At 41.6% G+C, this 22,746-nt stretch overlaps 2 protein-coding genes across 2 annotated transcripts; both read right to left on the bottom strand.

Annotated features, from left to right (window-relative positions):
• Positions 1-9,395: 9,395 nt before the first annotated feature.
• kcnk7 (potassium channel, subfamily K, member 7) lies at positions 9,396-13,702 on the bottom strand. The gene is made up of 3 exons (XM_084043362.1): positions 13,269-13,702; positions 10,145-10,540; positions 9,396-9,971 (listed from the first exon to the last, which is right to left on the bottom strand). The coding sequence occupies exons 1-3, from the start codon at positions 13,603-13,605 to the stop codon at positions 9,595-9,597; spliced, it is 1,110 nt and encodes a 369-aa protein (XP_083899488.1). The 5' UTR covers positions 13,606-13,702; the 3' UTR covers positions 9,396-9,594.
• A 71-nt stretch (positions 13,703-13,773) lies between these two features.
• taf6l (TAF6-like RNA polymerase II, p300/CBP-associated factor (PCAF)-associated factor) lies at positions 13,774-22,746 on the bottom strand. Its single transcript, XM_084042700.1, has 12 exons — positions 22,644-22,746; positions 21,437-21,588; positions 20,852-20,938; positions 20,017-20,167; positions 19,421-19,471; positions 19,225-19,319; positions 18,752-18,826; positions 18,233-18,453; positions 17,126-17,258; positions 16,738-16,866; positions 15,632-16,128; positions 13,774-15,118 (listed from the first exon to the last, which is right to left on the bottom strand). Exons 2-12 carry the CDS (start codon positions 21,581-21,583, stop codon positions 14,773-14,775), a joined length of 1,932 nt encoding a protein of 643 aa, XP_083898826.1. The 5' UTR covers positions 21,584-21,588; positions 22,644-22,746; the 3' UTR covers positions 13,774-14,772.

The raw sequence follows: 22,746 nt of genomic DNA on the forward strand, positions 1-22,746 counted from the left end.
TCTCAGTTTCTCGGTTCACATGTTCTCACACACAGCACAGCAGCAGTGTTGCCAGATTGTGCGAGAGAAACAAGCAACCAGGTCAATTTCAATTCATAGGAGCATTATTGGCATGATAAAGCATACGCTTACATTGCCAAAGCAAGTGTCAAAATATGATAAAAACAGTTTAAGAAAATGGGGAAAGTGTGTACAGTTGGAGGGGGGTACAATAGGCTACAGCATTGTGTTAATGTTAAACAGCTCATTGTGTGTCATTAGAGGTATGAAGCTTTTTTTGAACAAATAGCAGCAATCTTTCACAGTCACTTTGGCATAATTACCATATTTTTTTCTAAAAGCTATTAAAATAGTATACCAAAAAAGCCTCAGATTTAAAATGCGTTAAAGGTAGCCTATAGAACCAATGAAAACAAGTTCAAAAGAAGGCCAGAGCACAAACAGCGCAGCTATTTTCAAAGAAATCTAGAAAAAACGTGACAAATTTGTAATATTTTTTAAACATTTTAAATAGGTACACACATCACTAAAACCTTTTTTAATCTCTACCAACAGTCCTAAAGGATTGTAAATCCTTCAAAACCGCTCAAACTGTGGACAAATACATATTAATTTAGGGTCTCGTTGACATGAAAATGTTTGAGAACCACTGGTTTAAAAACATTAGGAAACAAGCCCAAGATAAGGAACTACACTTACTACCAAAGCATGACCCAAAAAAACGCAACCCGCAACTAACCAATATTTACAAGCAACTTTACAGAGAAACAAGCCCAAGGTCGCTTATAACAAGCGGACATGGCAACACTGCAGAGCAGGCAACATAAAGATCACAAATAAACGCACGCTGCTGAGGTCCTATTGTTCCCATTGCCCGGAGGGACGACGATGTTGTGTGTCTGTCCCTCAGGGCTATGGGATCTAGACTACTGAAAATCTGTAATACAGAAATATATATTCATGAGCGCCTAAAAACAACAACAACAATAATGATAAATTATTCATATTCATATTATTATTAATATCAATATCAATATCAATATCAATATCAATATCAATATCAATATTAATATTAAAATTAATATTGATATTATTAGTGTTGTAGTGTGATGCTTCACTTGTAGCATCACACTGAACTGGCTCTGGAAGTAGCTAATATAATTAGTAGACAAGATAGCTTGTACAGCAATCTGCTGTAGTAGTTGTTTGTGGTTTTCGCAATGCCTGCATTTGACTGCTGCAGACAGGCTGTTGGCTACTGCTAATGCAGTGGTGAAAAGTAACTAAGTACATTTACTCAAGTAGTAACATTCTGAGGTATTTTTTACTTTTCTGGACTATTTCAAATTTTCAGTACTTTTACTTTATTACAAAACATACATTACCCACTTCAGCCCTACATACATTTTGGCCTTTTGAAAATAGCCAATCTACAAGCTTTTGTGAGAGATTGTCATCATGATTTTTGTGCATGGGGATCTCATTTTAAACAAGCTTAGTGCTTTATGAGTCTTCCAGTTTAGTATACCTTGTATTGTGAATTTGTACTTCCATGTACTGTTGTTCTCATGTCTTACTAAATAAAGTACATCAATCAATCAATCAATTGTGAGCTTGTAGCCGATCTACAAGCTCAATGCCTCTTGATATGACGCATTGTGAGCTTGTAGATCTGCTATTTTCAAAAGATTTGTATACATTTGAAAACTTGTGAAATGGGACATTCTGCATAATGAATACTTTCTACTTTTGGTACTTTAAGTACATTTTGATGCCAATACTTTTGTACATCAAGTCAATTTTGAATTCAGGACTTTTACTATTTCTACATTGCAGTATTGAATATATTAAAAGAATACTTTTACCTAAGCAATACATGTGAGTACTTTTTCCACCACTGCTGCTATGCAGAGGATGTGGGCCTAGCAATTAGCAACGCCCATACAAATACTCTTTAAATGGAGGCCAAACAGTTATTATGAACGTTGCCATTAAATTATTATGAGACACCTTCAACAGGTGAATACAAAATAAAAATTACCGGCGAGTTACTGAGAGAGTTTTACCCGAGTAATGTTTATCTTTGAACAACTTGCACAAACCCCTTCATTTCAAGCCAGCTAAATGTGTGTCCCTCAGTCACAGGGAATTTTTCCAGTTTAGCCCCCCCCTGTCTATTTATAATCAGTGGCCAACATGCAGCAGCTGGGAATACAACCACTGAGCTCTAACAACGGAAATAAACTGTTATTCACCACTACATGTGAGGCTAATAATGTGACTGAATTTTATATTATTAGGCCACCACTTAGGCCTATACTGCATTCATTTAGTTCTAGTAGCAGAGCAAAACTGGGCCAATGCACTTTGGTTTCAAATTATGTTGTACTGTTGTGGGTACTGTGCTGTGGTGGAAGAAGTACTCACATGTTGTACTTACTGTAAGTAAAAGTACCAATACCACAATGTAGAAATACTCTGTTATGTGTAAAAGTCCAGTATTCAAAATTTACGTGAGTAAAAGTACAAAAGTATTCGCATTAAAATACACTTAAGTACTGAAAGTATTATTTCAAGTATTAAGTATTATGCAGAGTTTCCCATTTCACAAGTTTCCAAATGTATATAAAATGCATTGAAAATAGCAGATCTCCAAGCTTACAACGCGTCGCTTTGCGATGCGTTGTGAGCTTGGAGATCGTCTATTTTCAAATAGCCTAAGTATGCATTGGGCTGAAGTGGTTAATGCATGTTTTGTAATAATAATCAAAAGTACAATATTTGCCTCTGAGATGTTGTTTTGGAGTAGAAGTAAAATTATTGAAAATTGGAAGTAAAAAATCCTCAAAAGTGCACATAAGTACAATACTTGAGTAAATGTACTTAGTTACTTTACACCACTGGTACTGTGTTGCCTCAGGTCAAAGTAGAGCAATGGGCAAGTCTCCAGGCATAACGTCCTCATTCACAACATTCATCCCAGGAAATCAATCAGTCAATCTAATTTTATACAGAGCAGATTTCATCCCACAAAGAAATCCAGTGTTTCACGAACAAATGTGTTCTATGGTATAACAAATGTGGCCAAGTTCACAATATGGACACAAAGTGACAGAATATTGTAAATGTAAGTGCAGCTAAAAGATGCAAACCTCTGAAAAAGTGTGTTTTTATTTTCTCATAGTTAAATCTGAACATGCATCAGTGTTTTGTGAGATCAGCTGGGAGGTTGTTCCAGATAGACAGGGCGTATCTAAACACTGCCTCCTTATCGGGGAAAATACCAACTTGAGATGACCTATAAGACCTCAGATTGGCTCATATGGAACAAATACATTAGATAAATGAGTAGGCACCAGGTTGTTACAAGATTTAAAAACCAGGAAGGAAAGAGGCCCGTTTCCATAGGTGAACATTTACTCGGCATGTTGATCTTGTTAAAACAAAAAGGCAAAGCACAAATTAATGATTTATATTGGTTTATGATTTGCTGTAAGGTTTGTATGTTCTTTAGGACTTGCTTGGCCATAACTAATAAGTTGGTCGATAAACAGTCCACTCCTAATTCATAAATCTGTCAGGGAGTGTATTGTACTATACTATATGTACTCCAGTCGAGTTCCCCAAACATTGCTGAGTGATGTGTCCAGCTCCCAGCCCATTACTTAGAGTCCGTTTTCTGATATTATTTGCTCAGCCATTATATGCTGGGAAACAGCTGGATTTGGGTGGGTAAAAATAAGGGAAGACATAAGGAAGAATGGAGCGATGTCAGTACACAGGAGAATGGCAGCTTTTTTTAGCTGGTCTTTTGCCAAAGCTCCATTATGGTGAGGTTATGTTCATCTGAGAAACTATTCTGGGAATTGTATTTCCTGGTCCCACTGGTAACCACTGGCATAACTTAATTTGGAAATGGATGTCTGTTGTATCAAGTTCACTTTATAGAACAGTAATACTGTAGCCCTTCTCAATGTCTATATGTGGCCTTTTCTTTCTTTTTACGCTTGTGGAAGAACAACCTTATTAAATAAGACATTTTACATGAATTTCTATAAACAAGGGGAAACTAGAATTTTGCGCTGGGATAAACTTATATATCATACTATCATATCAATTTTAAAAACTGATCAAATAAACAATTATTTACGTGGCTAAGAGGGAAATAAGCCACAGCCAACTAAAAATGATCAGATTATGATACTGAGTTTGAATTAGAGTTTATCATCATAGAAGCAGGTCAGTAAGTAGATTGAAAACCATGCCTGACAAACACCAACTAAGATTTTGATGTAAAAAATAGAATCATGTGGATCTTGGGATCCACATGGGATGGCAAGGCAACAATGTGGACCTGACTTCATGTGGCCAGCCTGTGATATCAGTCATCTATCATGGTAGTCGTCTATGACGTATTTATGACGTTTATGACTCCAAAATTGGGCAAGATTTCAGAGCCCCATTAAAAATGTAAAGTTAAATATTTAACACACGCACACGCGCGCGCGTGCGCGCACACACACACACACACACACACACACACACGGCTAGCATCTAACAAAGCCACGGCATAACAAGATGGGGCCTAACAACGGTGGTGGATCTCTGACATCATGTTGATGATATCGTATTGATGACATCAGTTTTGCCCAAATATGGAGGGACGGTGTATCTGAAATGTAAGAATTTAAAAAAAATTGAAAATTATTCTAGGATTGATTTCCTTGGTCTACTGTACACAAGAAATTTGGCGCTGATCCAGAGGTTTGCGAGATTAGCGATGGACACACACATACTGTAACACACAGACAGCTTTGTTCTTACGACATAATTGGGGGGATCGACACTCTTATCCCAATGAAGTCAGCGATATGCACTAGAAAAGTAATTGCCATTTGATCTGACCCAAAGTAGCTGTTGCTCCATCCTCTCCTCTTTGACTATAACCTATTACAACTAATTTAAAACTTATTCTAAAATATATATTGAAACAATATATTTCAGCCCATTTGGGTTTCATTTGCGTCAAACTATATTTTTGTCCAGCATCAGAGGGCAAAAAAATAAGGCCCTTTGTCCTTATCAGAAAAGGTCAATTACAGTAAGATATATTAAACAAAGGAAGATTCAAGCAGAGTGACCTGTCCATGGTCCAAAGAACACTACTCTAGCCATGGCAGTCATTCCATGTGATGTACTCAACAAACACATTGTTTCTCCTGACATGAGAGTAACTAAATGATTTGATACTCAGAGGGAGGTGACTCTGAGGTTGACAATTTCCTAAATAATCTACTTCCTGTCTGCAGGCAGCCCACCAGTTGGTGAGCATCCTGTTATGATGTACGATGATGTACCACCTGACTCACAGGATAGACAGGAGGAAATGGCACACGGGACAATTGTGTCCCTTCAGCTAACTAGCCTACTATAGAAGACTGAGACAAAATGCCAGCCAAGAAAAGCAGCCTTTTACATAACAAGGCAGACATCTAAAAGGTTTGTTTGTGCTGAGGTGGGGAGAGAATCAATAGGTTTTAGTCATAAGGGTGCCCAAAGGATCTGTACTACCCAGACTCATAATGGTGAAGACAAAGGAAAGCCAATCAATGCTTAAAGGGACAATGCCACTGTTTTTGGCATGTGGCTGCTCTCGTGTCGTATTCCAGTACTGAGGCAATCGGTCTACACAGTAAATGCAGAGTCATCACCGTTAGCCAACCAGGCTTCCAGTGGATTTCCACACGTGCATTAAATACCTTTAAATGCATACCTTTATAACTTTAATCTTCAGTTACAAATTTGATTTTAAGTTTTAATCACAGCATTCATTTATTTTCTATTATCAAGTACATTTGAAAGGTTATAGGGGAGAATGAATCAGCATTAAATTATTACCAAGTGTTTGCTCAAATGCTTGTCACATTATAAATTGTATGTACATGATTACACAGTCTGATTTGTTTACCGCTTCTTAATCACAGAGAATATTCAACGTTGATATGAACTATGTGATTTTTTCCCCCGGTTACCAACAATGTTTACGGGAGATTTATAAGTGGATAAATCAAAGGCATTGCAGTGTTCTGACCACAGTTTCCAAAGTCCCCAGCCATGACCTTGATAAATATAGCCAACACCTGTCACCTGTCCCTCAGGAGCAAAGGCAGGCTGACAGTCAGTGAGCGCACAGAGGCACACTGTAGAGAAGTAACAAGGCCACTGAGTAAATAACAATATGCCAGGATTTAAACACAATGCAATGGCTTTCGCAAACCTTACTTGAAAGGCTGTGTAGATCATTACAGTGGAAATGTGTCCACCTAGGCTTCATATAGACTATGCATTGGCTTCATGATGCTGCATACTTTTTCTATTATAATTTGTTTTAACATTTATATCACAAGGGAAAATTAACAAGTTTTATTCCACCTGGAGGTCATTTATTACTTATTTACAGTAGCAGGCCTAAATTCTCATAATTGAGCTATGCATTTCTGTGTGTATCTCTTGTTTGACTAAATGTTTGTACATTGCAATATAAAGTTATATATGTTTTTCAGAATAACTGAACAATGTTACTGTATGTGAACCTGAATTGTATGGAGTCGGGTATTAGCCTGTCTAAACCAACGACTATTATTATGTTTTCTTTTACACGCTGTATCTGAATGCATGAGTTTCTCATGACTGCTGTGTGGAAACCACAAATTAATACAAATTAACAAACCTTGCTGCCATTACGAGTGCACAAGGTCTACAATCACATGAGAATGGAGTGCATATGATACACAACACATGTGGATGATCATGTTCTGCACACTAAGCCCATGGTACAGCATCTAAAATTATCCTTGTGTCTACCTATGGCCTTTGGAATGGTATTAAGACACTGCAGACATGCTTCAGGTTGCTTCCATGCCTACATTGAATTAGCCTACTGTATACATTTCTAAAATAAATATATAAATAAAATAAAGAAATGGTGATAAAATAAGACCTATTACTTAAATATTTGAATACTGAAATTGATCATATTCACACAGTTGCCATTTTGCTCTACATGATAACCCTCCACCCTTTAAGTATGACAACTGGGGAATGTTGGGAACAATTCTTTCCCCACAGGGTTATGCAATACCTGCTGTACCTGCATTTATAGTAGGATTTAAGAGCAAAATATTTCTTATAGAGTAAAATGAAACATTTCTGGTAGAGTAAAAGCAAATGTAAGAAACCATTATCATTTGAAAGCCCAATTTAAACTAAATACAAACATACTGCTCATCTGTAGCTATGCTACACATCCCGATAACATAGCAATTCATATCCCACAACACGTGGCGGCAATAATCATGTGACCTGGGAAAACCCTATTCTGTCAGTGTGACATATCGTGCAGCTGGCTCTGTGGGTGGCAGTTCGACATGCCAAACAGGCCCATGCCGACAAGAGATCACAAGGCTTTAGTGGTCATCTGCCACCACCTGACAGCCTGACAGGGTCACACTCACACTGGACAAGCAGCCCACAAAACAGTGACTCAGCTTAGGACAAAACTATATTGTCAATGGACACATCAGAAAGATTTGTCATTTTCTGGGGCACATATATGTTTTTAGAAGGACAGGTGGGCCATCCATTGTAATTTTACATTAGTTTATAAACCTGGGATGCAGACAGTAGGAGGAACTCACTGAAAGACGTTGACCTCAGATCAGCTAAGGTATTCGTCCAGAAGGAGAACTCAGCAAATGTATTATTAAAACTTAATCTTAAATTATTCATGATAATAAACATAGAAGAAAGACCATTTTAAAACTCAAGTTCAACCAAATACAATAACCCAGAAGCATATAGTACTAGTCACACACTCCCATTATGAATAAATGACATTCATAAATGATGTGTGACCAAAGTATGGATCCAACCAAAACTACACCAGAGTGACCTAAGAATATGACTGATCTAAAACACAGACAAGGCTCAGAGTATGTGTGAGTGTGTCTTCAGGGAGCGACCAGGGCTGCCAGTACTGGGCACAATCTCTGAGTCATGAGAGGCCTGCTCTGTCTCTCCCGCTTTACAAACACAGCCATAGCTGGAGATCACAGAATCACAGAGAATAGGCCTCTGTCCATGCGCTGTTGCAGTCTTATTAACACATTGACTGCCTAGATCGAGTTAACTCGATATTAGGAATCCAGCGCTTGACTGCCTAGATCGAGTTAACTCGATATTAGGTATTTTCATTGGTTTCATCTGTGATCGCGCGGGTCTGTTTACTTTTAATCATCACTTTCGTTTTCCATCTACGTCACACTCACCCGAAGCCGGATGTAAAAAAAAAAATTCGTTTCCGGGTCACATTGTTTTTCTCCGGTCATTTTCGTCCAGAATAGAGAAAAACACTTTTTTTCACACGCTATAAAATACAAAGGGAGAGCTCCCCTTTTATTTTCTTTGGTCCGAGTGACGATCAGGCATCGTCGTCGTGTATCACATCGTATCACAAGCCGATCAGAGATTGTCGAAGACATTCACATCCGGTTCATGTTGTTTGACTGTTTGAGCCTGGAGGGAGGGGGGGGGCGAGTCAGCGAGTCATCGAGGGTGTCATTTTGCTGCGCTCTGCTGGTCGATCGTCGTATGTGTTCAAAATCATGGGAAAAAGAAACTTAAATGCATTTAAATGAGAAAACAGAGAAAACAAAAAAACACGCAAATCGCTGGCAGTCAAGGGGGTAAATTTGGAATAAACTCTGGCAGTCAATGTGTTAAGGCTTACGGCTATTTACATGACACAAAACGTCTGACAACTTGAGGGTTTTTGGAGGCCTTGGCTGTTGGATGAACGAGCTGAACTCAATGGGATTCAGTCCTAATCCGACTCAATGATGGACAGTGTTAATCTATATGATCTCTGAATGTTTTACATAATTTAAATCCCTTCCTGAAAACCATTTTATATTTTAAATGCCTTCCTGAAACCCAAGTTATGTGATGTCATTTAGCTTAGTATGTTGACTGTCACGTATTTTATGCTTCTGGCTTTTAAATAAATGTTATTGCTATGATGTTGGCTTTTATTTGATTGTTGAAGCACCGCTATACAAGTATTAAGATTTAGCCTATTCTTAAGAAACGGGAGAATGTGTCAAGTAACCTTCAACAAAGTAAAGGATAAAACCACTCCTCGCCTTGTGAGCAGGCAGAAGGGCCTGGTTTGCGACGTACCACAGGCTATGATAAGACTCAATATCACAGTTCTTTATCTTCACAAACTTTGCCATGGCAGACATAGTAAGGCAGTGAAATGCATTGTACAATTACAGCTCTTATCTGATGTTCACAAATGTTATACTGAAAATTCAAGTACACACCTTTTGCCCACAGTGATCATATAATTGCTGCGAATGAACAGGACAGTGTCCTGTACAGTAGTTTGCTGTGACCCCTAGTGGTCATTTGTAGCTATTACAGATCATAAACATAACCTTTCTATCATATGAGAGGTAATATAATATTACAATAGCCCATGTAAGGATAGGATAATGAAACCCAGTCTGTCTCAGTCCAACAAGTATTTACTATTCAAGAGTTGGAAGTTAAGGCTGGGAGTGAAGGAACAGGGGTTTGTGTTTCGGGGTCTGAGGTACTGTCTGGGGTTGTGGTGATGATGGTGGTGGGAGTGGACCCGGAGGTCAGGATCGTTTGGAGCACTGGGGGAGTCGGCTCGTCAGGAGAGGGGAGTTTGGGGTCCCGGGGAAAGGAGAAGATTGTGGAGATGGGGAGAGAGTATCGTGGTTCCTCCTCAGGGATCCATCCTCCCACCATTTCGTCTATTCGAGTGCCTTTCAGCTCAAACTCGTGGGGGCCAGCGAACAGACGGAAAACAGCCTGGACCACAGGGAGCTCCATGGCCGTCTCCCTGAACAGCATGACCACTACCAGACCTATCATCAGGTAGCCTGTGGAGAGAGGAAAAACCCAAAATGTTCTAATAGCAGGATTTCAATTTCCATTGATAATAACAATCATAATCGTAGCAAAATAAGACAGGTTGTATTTGAGCAATATTAAAAAAAACTTTCATTCATCTATGAGTGTGTGCTTAAGTGGGCGTATATAATTCTTGTCTTACAGGTGGTGAGGAGTTTGAGTGTCTCCCTGGCGCCTTGGTCCCACGTCCTCCCCAGGGAGTAGCCTCCCTGGCCGATAGTGCTCAGCGTGACGAAGCAGAAGAAGAGAGCGTCCAGGAAGCTCCACTCTGGCTCCGTGAAGTAGAACACGAGGGCCGGGAGCATGAGGAGCAGGGTGACATCCACCACCCAGAGGAGGCCGGCGTGTAGCAGGGCCGCGCGGGCATAGGGCACACCCCAGTGGGTGTGGAGGTGGTGGACAGGGGCGTGGGTGACAATGGGCAGGAGGAGGTCACACAGCAGGGAGAGGAGGAACAATGTGAGGGGGATGCCCAGAGTGCAGTAGAAAATACAGAACAGCTTGGCCCCCTCAGATATGGGGGTGAAGAAGTCGTAACCTGGTGAAGATACGAGAAAACATACAGCGTGTGGAGGAAATATGCTGTGGATATACACAGTCTACAGTACATATCCTTTAGGATTTTGAAGTTTTTATCCCGTGATTTTGTAACCCTTATTTTTCACCGGTGCCAATTTTCTAAGTGATCCTGGGCGCTAGACTCCCCTCACCAGCCTAGGGAGGCCAGGGCCGAGCTCATGCCTCTTCAATGCATGAGAGCACAACTGACCTTCTTGTCACCTGACAGGGGGGAGTTTCCCTGGTTGGACGTAGCGCGTAGAAGGAACACGTTATTCCAACCAGTTCCCTTCTCATCCATCAGGCGCCCTGGCTGTCATGGGGGGGGCGGTATAGCGACCAGGACTACATGTTTTTGTGAGGGTATTAACTACCCTGAGAGACACGGGGAGAACATGCAAACTCCACACAGAGTAGGCCCTTTCGCCAACCCCACCTAGGCCCTAGGGTATGGGCACTAATGACGCGGAGAAGACATTTTGAAGTTTAATAGAGGCGTGTTTCATTTAAGTGTTTGTGTGTCAGCATGAAGTTAACGGCATAGGAGCTGTCAAGGTAGGCACACAGTAATATCTAAATGAAATTCACCCAGTTAATGTTACAACTTGTTCAAAATGCGGCAGCCAGAGTTTTAAGAAAAACTAAGATGAGAGAACTTATTACTCCAGTTCTAGCTTCACTACATTGGCTCCCGGTTGTTTTTAGGATTGATTGTAAAATTATTTTACTAGTTTATAAAACTCTAAATGGTCTGGCACCTTCCTACGTCTATGACTGCCTGCCTAGATATGTTCCAAACCGCCCCCTCAGGTCTTCTAGTGCTGACCTGCTCAAGGTGCCTACAATGACAAAAAAGACGGTGAAGCAGCATTCTGTGGGCCGACAGCGTGGAATAAACTCCCATTACACCTAAGACGGGCAGCCTTTGTGGATAGCTTTAAGCTCAAGACCCATTTCTTCACTCTTGCTTTTAGTTGATTTTAAATCTGTGTCGTTATTCATGTCCTCACTGTTTTGCCTGATTCACTGCCTTTTTGTTTTAATGTTGTTTTATGCTTTTACTTTTCTTTTTTTGCTTTATTGTTAAATTAGTTGTATTTTTTCTGTAATTGTTCTAAAGCACTTTGAGCTGCATTTCATGTCATGAAAAGGTGATATACAAATAAAGTTTATTATTATTACCACCATCAGCTGCATTTACCCATCAAATTGTCTGCTTTAAAAAGGGCCTCTTGTGCAAATTTGTTTTCATTGGCCACAGTTACATGGACACTCATGTATTCATTCAGAATGAATTCATTCCGAATGAACTCATTCTGAATAGAGGAATCTGATCCACTCACCTGTTTACATGGGACCTGAATAAAAGTATTCCTCGTTTACACGACCAAAGCATTCATTCAGAATATAACTTTTGACATGCGCAAAGTGGTTCCCGCCTACGCCCGGGCATGGACCAGGGGTCACTACCCAGAGCAGAGCTTCCCCTGGTGGGCATGGGAGGAGGCAATAGCCCCCTTGTGCCTCCGCGGCGGAGGTCTATCGGTCGTAGGCAGGCCGGTAAGCAACGCACCGACTCCTGGCCAGGCAGCGTTGTATGCGGTGCAAGCCTGTGTTCCTTTGTCATCGCCGTTTTAATGCAAAAGTAGCAGATCTACAAGTTCAGACCAGTTTCTTTTTTTTGTATTGGTACCAGACACGGTAAAACGTAGGCTAGCCTATAGTATTTGTCACATTTCTCATGTAGGTACCGTACGACGATGTCATCGCGCATTCGCACATGGTCATTATAATAATAAATGGAGAGAGAGAGAGAGAGAGAGAGAGAGAGCGCAACACTACAGTCTATGATCAATGCGTTTCTGCGTTTACGTGTGGATAGGGATTTAAAAAAAAAATCTTTGTCATGTGGCCAGGGATTCTAATCCTCAGAGCGTCCGTTCTCCTGGACAAGTCTGGGCTTAACCATTACAGGCTTATTAAATGACGCTATTAGAATCATTAATTTTATCCCGCAGGAGCGAGCGCTTCTCAGCACCAACCGTGGCTGAATTACAGATTTGATAGGTCATTTTTGCACAATTCTGACAGCCCTACTAAGCACAGACATGCGCAAAGGAATGCATGTATTCCAAACGGACAGGAGCGTTTGGAATAAAGTGTTTACATGGTCAATTCCGATTGATTTAACCCGATTCAAACGGTCTATACCACCCCTCCTATTCCGAATGAAAATGCATTCGGGTCAGACTGGAATGGAATATTCTATTCCAATTGGGGTGTTTACATGAGCAAATCTATTCGGAATGAATTCATCCATTCATCCATTCCGAATAGAAGTGTATTCATTCCGAATACAACTGTCCATGTAACTGTGGCCATTGGGAGTTGAAAGGATGTTAAAATTGTACCACATCCCAAAGCATGAACAAAGCTCATTTGCCTTCAACTGAAATGAGCATAGAAGTTGTCAGCAAAAAGTAGTATTTCTCAGGTTTCTGTGTTTGCAAAGTATGTCAGTGAGCAGAAATAAACACAGAGAACAAGAAGCTAGCAATCCTTGCGATCAACAGTTTCTACGCACCAAGATGTTTGATAGAAATAGCATCTAAGCAATATTAAAGCAATGCAGCACTATGGAACAACAGTACTATTATTGTGCTGTATTTTCACCCCAAGTGATACATTCTCCTCATCACACATCTCACCTGTGGTGGTCAGAGTGACGATGACAAAGTACAGGGACGAGGTGAAATCGTAGTGGCGTTCATCGCTGTTGGCTTTCAGTACGGCCACGTCCCTCTCGTCAGTGTCCAGGGCTTTCCTGAGGAGCTCGTCCAGCCTGCTCTCCTCTACGCAGGGACACTCACGCAAGAAGGCCTCGCGGAGCTCCATGACCTGAACTCTGAGGGTCCTCTCTACTGGCATCTCTATGGTTGTGAATACCAGGCCTCCCAGGATATTGAAGAGGATGTAGCCCACGACCAGAAAAGCAAACGCGTTGGCACGGCAGAAGCCCCGCAAGGCTGCCAGACCCTGGCCCATTGTTGTTTTGGCCGCTCTGCTCTGTGCAGGGCAGGCATCCACAGGCTGTAACCGAATGCTCAAGGCTCACGTGAGCTAGTCAAATTGTAAATATTTAAACAAGGTAAAGGCAGGTAACACACACACACACACACACATCAATTGCAGATAAACAATTAGTAAAACTGCTGTCAGTCAAATAATGGATTTCGTTTTAATAGGCAAAAGGAATCCAACGGTTTTGTATTCTATGAAATAGACAGCTATTTGTATCAAATATCAAAAATTTCAGAAATGGTGTCCTTAGCTGCAGTACAGTCCCTCTTTAAGAAAAAAACTATCCCTCCAAAAAGACGGTGTCCATTCCACCACGTAGTCCAACTGCATATTTACAATATGGAGGCAAGACTGCTTCATTTGCACTCCAACAGGTGACAGGTCTCCTGTAGAGTTCTGGGAGGGGGGGGCTCAACCAAGTCGGGGACCATTGTACTTAGATAACATAGTGGCTATGTTTACATGTGCACAGTATCCAGGGGGTAAAGTGGCGGAAAGTGAAAACATAGTCTCCTGGCGGAGACAATAATACACTTTCTAATATCACTCAATGAAAAAGGTAGTTACAAGATGTTGGTTCAAGTGGTAAATTTCTTGATCCTTTTGACCATAGAATATAAAAGTATTGATATAGGATAGATAGTTGACCCAGAGATGATTATTGCTATGGATATCATACATCTTCATAGGGAACACAAATGTCACAGAGGCTCCCATGGTCTGATTACTTCCTCTTCCATGTTTGACATGGAAGCACAGCATCGATCCTATACATTTATTTTATGCTTTTGACAATCTAATACAATTGGTCCCGCTGTCATTGAAAAGGCAGGGCAATAGGATGGCGCAATACATTGTGTCTACAGCATCACAGACGTAATATTCTACAAACATGATTCTGTCTTCTCATTGTTGGGACAATGGTTATGCGAGAAATTGTGTTCATGAGCACAAGCACATAAACTTGAAAATTGCACCTATTAAGGGGATATTGGTGTGCATGTAAACGTAGCCATTATTCTATTCTCCTCTCTGTTGTTCCTAATCCATGATCCTGTGACCCACCACTGCCACTGCTGTGGAAAAAACACTGGTTAAAAGTCTGTCCTGTCTCTCCAGATGTCTATTCTTTCAGAGGGGTAAGTGAAGGGAATAGTGGGAACATGCCCAGCGTCTTACAGGCTTGCCCACCCTGCCAATGACTGGCAGTTTGTGGGCGTAGGCACGGGGCGGGACAGAAGACAGAGGCGGAGTCGGGGCAAAATTGGTCTGGAAAGGACGTCGCCCTTGGCAACGCCGGCCCATCTGCCTCCCGCCGATAAGGAAGGTGAATACGGGCGAGCCGGTCTGTGGGGAGGCGAAGCGGGCTTTGGGGAAGACATCACGGGATGGACCTGCCGAACGTTGGCCTGAGCGAGAGGACGATGATCTTGAACGTTGGGCAGAGGAAGAAGAGGAGGAAGAGCGAGCCACAGACCTAAAAGAAAGAGACAAAGCATAAGTATGTAGAAAGCTAGCTCTTCCCTCTGGGAAAAGACTCCAGACAATCAGGCGCACAAACAGCTCACATTGCTGAACCACCTACTAGCACTGGAGTATAAAACACTCAAGGCTCAAAATGGCGTTTTGGTTGCTTATGCTCCCGATATTTAATCGGTGACCTCAAAAGATAATAATTCAATTTTTCTTGTGCGACCAAATTGCAGAATCAGTTGTTACATGGTGATTCATTTCTCATTTGAATAAAGTTGACTTGAACCCAACTTTTTTAGGCTCCCAGCACTCCGCTACTGACAATCCCATGACCCTTCGCAATGGAATTCTCAGGAATCAAACTGATTCTGATTATAAACATAAACATGCACTCCAAGCATATCATCAACATGATTGCACAAGAAAAGACTTAAGATATCAAGACATGCCATCTATGAGGAAACCATGACAACATTGCTAACAAAAAGGGATTAAAAAACAGGTTGCTTTACTGTACCTCCCCGGGGCTGTAGCAGCCAGGCTGGGTGGAGCAGGCTCTGTGCGAGGACTTCCATCCTGCCTGGGGCTGATGTTGAGGTTAGCCGTCAGCTGGGGCATCTTCCGGGTGGTGTCTGAGTTGGTAGCAGGGCCGGGGGGTTCCTTCCTCGTGTCATTGGCCTGGGACGGGATGCAGGGCAGACAGCCTCCAAACTCTGGTCCTGTGCTGAAGCGGACAGCCAGGCTGTCTCCAAAGAAGGAGTAGAGCTCACAGTACATGGCCGGCAGGGGGACCGGCGTCCACTCCTCCCAGGGACAGCCGGCACCGCCTGCCTGGAGGTGGCTGGCGATTCCCAGGGCAGCCTCTGACAGGGGTTCTGCAGGGGGGCTGAGGCCAGGGGAGCTCACCCTGTAGCCCATTGCACCGAGTGCAGAGCCTGGCTGACCACTGAACGCTCCCTCCGCTGGCTGGGACAGAGACAATGCTTTCATCTTCAGCAGACGCTCCACTGCCACCTGCCATGATTGGAAACAGTTACTTACATTGCAATGTTTATTTGTTTTTTCAAGACATTCCTTGCTTTACTGAACAGAAGACTGAATCATGACAAGAAAGACTGGGCTAGTAAAGGATGACGTACAATAGAGGCTATGAGCCGGATTAGACCCCATGATGTTGTGATTAGGCCTGTGTCTACAGTATGTGATGGCATTTTTAGTAGCTGCTATAGAAGAGCAGACAGCAGTATAGCCTTGGGCGGTATTACGGTATGCCAGTTTTTTTTTTTAATCTCAAAGGTGTGATCTTCAATAACACCGCTCCACTTTCTATAAAACTTACAGACAGTGTAATGAGGTGATGTATTGTTATTGTAGTACACAGTGGGCACCACCAGAGGACAGTTTCAGAGCTGAGCTGAGAAAGAGGTCAACTGAGAATGTGTGGGGGATACAGCATTTGATACAGGACTAATAAATAAGAAAAAGGTTTCTGCCCTTGTGAGGTAGTACTTTGAATTTAAGTTTAATACAACGGTGTCTTCACATACCGTTGTATTAGACTCTAAAATGTGTATATGACTGAACATTTTAAAATATACCACTCAAGCCTACAGTAGTACTCACCAGGATGGCTCCATAGACCTTGTGTCCATCTGCTTTGACCTGAGCATTGGATACAGAGTAGTCATCCAGCACGGCCTGTAGGTTAGCCCAGTAAGCTGGTAGATGTGGATACAACACTCTTTCAACAGCCTGCAAACAAACACACACAAAGTAAACTATTACTATATTTTAGAAAATATGTCAAATGTACTGTAGGTCTGTATGATATAGAAAATGTGTCAATATTGCAATGACACTTTAAAAAATAAATAATATACAACACATTATTACTTTTATTTAATACATATTTGCCTGTCTTCATGGCCAATGCAGTTATACATGCAGTTAATACAGTGGAACCAGGGGAGAACCAGTCAAATATGGGTGAAGAAGAGAGTCAGTGTACTACCTTCCATCCCAGAGCGTGTAGGCCCACCACAGCACCGTAGTGGGAGCAGAGCGGGCGAACCGGGTCAGACAGAACCTTTTGGAGAGACAGGAGGATCTGGTGGTACAGACCGCTCACCAGGTCCCCGTGAGTCCTGGCAAGGTGAAAACAAATACGGCTTTGGTATGCTCTTTCGTGCCAAAAAGAACAATATTAAAACACATGAATAGCTGTCAGTCACCTTGGGCTTGACAATAATGATTCTACAATATGTAGGGACATCGAAGACATTATTTTCAACAGTGTGAAATAATTATGTATTTGAAATGTATTTTAATCTTAAAGGTAGGGTAAGTGATATTTTTTGGTTAAAACAAAAAATATTTTGTTAAAAGGTTAAAATACTATATTCTGATAGTAATCATTGCTATAGAGTGTTTGTTCAGTAACAGGAGTCTCCGCGTCTCTCCAGCTCTTTAATAAACAGAAAATACATTTTTCGGTAGGTGTCAAAATCTCAGCCAATCAGGAAAAAGTACCCATTTTTAAGCTCAATTTGTATAGTGTTCCAGTTCCAATTTTGCATGCTCATTTCTTAGTGTCATCACTTCCAATTTCCCTTGTTTAATCTGTATCCTGATTGAGTTCTCTGTCCTGGTTGGATAAAATTGGAAATGAAACTGAAACTGAAACGAAAATGCATTTTCTGTTTAATAAAGAGGTGGCGAGACAAGGAGACTCCTATTACTGAACAAACACTCTATAGCAATGAGTACTATCAGAATATAGAGCTATTTAACAATTATTTTAACCAACGCAAATCACTTACCCTACCTTTAATGTTGTTTCCCCTGTAACATGTTTTATTGAGACGTCTGATTTCATTTTCAACAGTCATAGAAGATATTACTGCATTGTATCAATGTGTCATTCAGTGGAAACATGACAAGATGGACAATATGGAAACATACAGACTTCTGTAAAAAAAAAAAAAAAATAGGTCATATCTTCCAGCCCTAGTGACACTTTCGAATTCTGACGACTCATTTTGGACTCAAGACTACTTTTTTGCACAATTCAGGTCAATACAAGCAGAGTGAAATGTGGTGGGATACGAGAGGAGCTTACCAGAAGATGTGGCTGAGCAGGAGGGCAGCGTAGTCCCTCAGGGTCCAGTGGTCATTGAGGGGGTTGATGGAGGCGGCCAGCGGCTCCAAGATGCAGTACATGACACTGGAGACCAGGCTGCGCACGTAGGAGCCCAGATACAGGTAGGGGTTCTGCACCAGACTCTTCACCATATGAAGAAGCCTGTTCAGCTGCTCTAGATCGTGACTCACAGACTTCACCTGCAGATCAGAGTAGTGTATAGAAATACAGTTTTTTTTTAAACAACTTGAACCCCAACATCTTTATTCTGGGCATGTAGCTGAACATTCAGCAAACGTGGATTGATAAAATGAACCCTGACTCAGCCAGTTAGTGAATGGACCACATGTTCCTTGGGAGTAATGAGTACCCAAGTCTGAATCGGATTCCCATCATGTCTTGCATGTCTCCCTTCTCCCTTCTCTCTGACCTCAGTTTCCTGTCTCTCTACACTATACTATCTATTAAAGCAAAAATTGCAAAGAAAAAAGAACTTACTCCACTGATGACATAAACAAAGTATGGCAGGAGAGCAGCGATCTTTGGGTTGGACTGGAGATCCAACAAGGCAACCTGAAACACACATGCAAGAATGAATAGCGGAATAACTATTGAAAACTTCCAAATAGCCCAAGGCCACATTTCTCCCCATACAGCCTCCTAAATCGACTGTGACATTATTTTGTGTTAATTACCTGAAATACGAGTTCAGAAGGCTGCAACTAACAATTACTTTCCTAATTGATTCTCTGTCCATTATTTCTTCAATTATTTTTAATGAATCTACGTGATTAATATTTTTTTAGATAAATTGGTAAAAGAGAAAAAGCTGTTCTCCACAGCTGAAGCCTGATTTGTACTTCGGTCGCAGGCCGAAAATGGCCTATGTACACGCGCTTTTAGCTTGTAGGTCTGCTATTTTCAGCATGCGACAGTCGTACAATGGAGCAGAAATTAGGCTTAAGACCTACCTTCATGAGATGTGGGTCCTCTCCTAGAATAGCACGTGTTATCTGCTGGTAATACTTGAGCAGGTCATCTGAGAGGGACTGCACTGCACTAGGAACTGTGGCATGGAGACAACAATCGTTTACAAGATTCAATGACAAGCACTGAAATGACACGGAACCAGCTACAATCACTTGTCAACCCCAGTATGGTTCTTACCTGTTCCCTGGGGCTCTAGGTTGCCTTTGCCATCCAGGTAGGACACATTTACTAACATGGAAAGAAAACCAAGTTACCATTGATACACAATTATATATATCATCAACTATACATTAGCTGCCAGATGCACTCCATGAGTAACTTTCTTTTGAATGTCCCCTTAAAATACATAAGGGGGGCTTTTAACACAGGAAGCGACTGATGCGCCTAGTAATTAATTTTCAATGAGCAGCGAGCAGGCATGTAGGGAGATGCGGGCAATGTGACAGGCGGATCGACAAACGGGAACACTCCAGCATAACTGTCGCATTCATGCTCGTTTCACGCACATGCCTGCCCACAACAAGAGCTGGATCGTGGTCAACTTTACCTACGTAACCTGCAGGACAAAGATTTGACACAGCTGAAGCAGGCGTAGATGGCCTGATGTTTACGTCTGTGTATTCACATGAGAAGCGGCCCCGTTGATCCAAGCAAGAAAGCAGACATTGTGTCGCTCCTCGTCTGAAAAGCCCTTTACGCGAACGTAGATGCAAGTTTTCACATGGCCACTCTGTTATTTCTCAGCATGCAATGCATGGTGTGGTGGGACGTACCTCGCACCATCGTCTCTGCACAGCCCTTGGGAATGTTGGTAGCCAGGGCCAGCTCAACGAGGTTGATGTCACGATCCTCTACAAAGAACAGCTCACCTTCCTTTATAGAGCGAAATGGAAGGGCATCTTGGGCCCCATAGCCAGAAATTGCCTGGTAACGAAAAATGTATAAAAAGGATTTACAAATATGGAGAAGCTAGTTATCGTCAAGTTGTTTGCAAGATATTTGACCAGGTGGCCGATTGTTGAGAAGTATGCTCTGAGCAATGAATGTGTTATAATATATTGGTGTTTTCTTAATGGTCATGTTCAGGTTCCATTGCCAAATCAGATGTGAATTACTGCTCTATCTATCCTGTACTTCATGAAGCAAGCAGTGTTTAGGGCTGTGCTGTGTCTAGTGTACTATTACAGTGGTTCTCAATCTTTTCAGGCCGCGACCCCCCAAAAGAATCATATTTGAACTGGGGACCCCCCAACCTGACAAGCACTTGGAATTGTAGGAGTTGAGGCATTACATTTAGTTTGACTCAAAATAGCTGATCTACAAGCTCACAACATCTCGCAACGCAAGGCGTTGAGAGTCTCTTTCTTATATTATTTGATAATTTGGCCAATGTTTGACCAGTTTTTTAGTATATATAGTATAGTGTGTTGAATCATTTTTATGCAGTAATGGTCTTTTTCTTTTCTTACTTTTTTTTAAAGTCCTTAACTTGTCACTTCACTGTCATCTGGGGACCCCCCCAAAATCATGTGAGGACCCCCCTGGGGTCCCGACCCACAGGTTGAGAACCACTGTAGTAATACACCACAGCACTGGTCTGTGTCTCACCTCCACATTGCTCCACCGCAGCGCTCTGTTGAAGTCCTCCACCGTCAGCTTCCTCCTCTTTGCGTGTCTCATGAACTGAGAGCTGCTCTGTGGACATTCAACAGACACAGTTCAACTACAGAACACTGTTATTAAGTATATGTCTCATTTATTACTAAAGGGGAAATTACAGTTTGATCGATTTGAAACTAAATATCTCAAGACATCCATTGATGCACCTGTCCAAGTAAACCAGCCTGCATGCCCACACTTTGTTCAACACCTAAATCAGGGTCCAGTGATTGATTGATTGAATACTTTTTACAGTTTGCAATTAGTACAGAGGTACGATTTACAATGATGGTTAAAATGAACACAAAAAAGCCCTATAGGGGCTTGTTGTTTCCATTGTGGTCCTGTATATTCAATGAATTATGAAGTAGCAGTACCATAGCAGATAGCTGCTCAGACAACCATTTATCATTTACAAACCTTTTGTGTATTCTCAACATTAAAACTGTTTTGGAGCTACATTCTATGGCTATTTTAAACTATATTCTGTGAGTCAAATTATTATAATAACTATATGATACTTGATTAGGCTACCTGTGTTGCTTCCCTGAGTCGATAGCAGACATCTTCAGCGAGCAGAGCAGCCACCTCGTCGCCCAGCTCCACGCCAGCACTCTCGGCCATCAGCTTGACAGACTCCCGGGGAACCTCGGCGAAGCGTCGCTCCTCTCTGTCCGCCATCTCAACTGTACACAATAGATGAATTAACACACCATAAAAAAGGAACAAACGGGGTTTACTATGAGCCAACACATAAACTAAAATGACAGAAATCAACATGCAACGGTTCAGTGAGCACAATGCGAAACGTTGACTCTGACTGTCTATAATCTGGATAGCCTTAGATCAAGACTATCATATATGTATTTGGTCGATTTTGACGTTTGCATATCTATGATCGTCATGGGCTTTACCCGCCAATTGTCACGGGACATCTGCCCGTAAAGTCCGTATTTCTCCGAAAATGTACAAATGCAGAATATAAGGCGTTTACCAGGTAGCCCCAGATGTTAACTCGGTGTTCGGAATCTTTGTGCACGGTATTAGTCCGTATTTTTCAATAGATATGTGTTTTAATCCTGTCGAAGCCTGAACGCCACCCCCCCCCCCCCCCTCGTTTACTTCCTGCTTACATTGAGTGTAATACTGGCTTTTACCAGGTGCGCCTGTAACTACCGTCCGTTGAGGAATACAGTGAATTTCCGACAGAATACGACACAGACGGGATTAAAACACATATCTATTGAAGAATACGGGCTAATACAGAGCACACGGGTTCCTAATGTCGAGTTAACATCCGGAGCTATAGGGTCAGCACTTCATATATTTTTGTTGTACATGTACGGAGAAGTACGGGCTTTCAGCGCGGATGTCCAGTGATAATTAGGGGATGCAGCCCAAAACTATCATTGAAACGAAAGTAAAAGTCAAGACTCGATAAAATACATCTATGAAAGTCTTGATCGAAGGCTAAATCTGGAACTTCAAACTATGAAAAGATAAAGGCATTGTCTGTTAATAATACATTTAAATACATTAATTAGTGGTGAAGTTTAATCCAAAACCTTACAAACGTCCAGAAAGTAGCCTGAACTAACTTCACGTTGCATTGCATTCCAGATACTAGTCTGATCCACAAAGCTGGACTGCCACTATTTACTATATGATAAAATACCTAAACCGTACATACGATAATCATGTAAGTGTGTGTGCATAAATAGAAGGAGGTTAAACATGTTACCTCCTCAGTGGACCAGAGACGATATGTGTGCGTTTTGTAGTTTATTTATTTACACATCAACCTTTACACAGCAGACATGTTTTTAGCTGTGTTCCGTGAGCAG

Source organism: Gymnoscopelus microlampas (genome assembly GCF_963454915.1).
Source record: "Gymnoscopelus microlampas genome assembly, chromosome: 19".
Classification (NCBI taxonomy): Eukaryota; Metazoa; Chordata; class Actinopteri; order Myctophiformes; family Myctophidae; genus Gymnoscopelus; species Gymnoscopelus microlampas.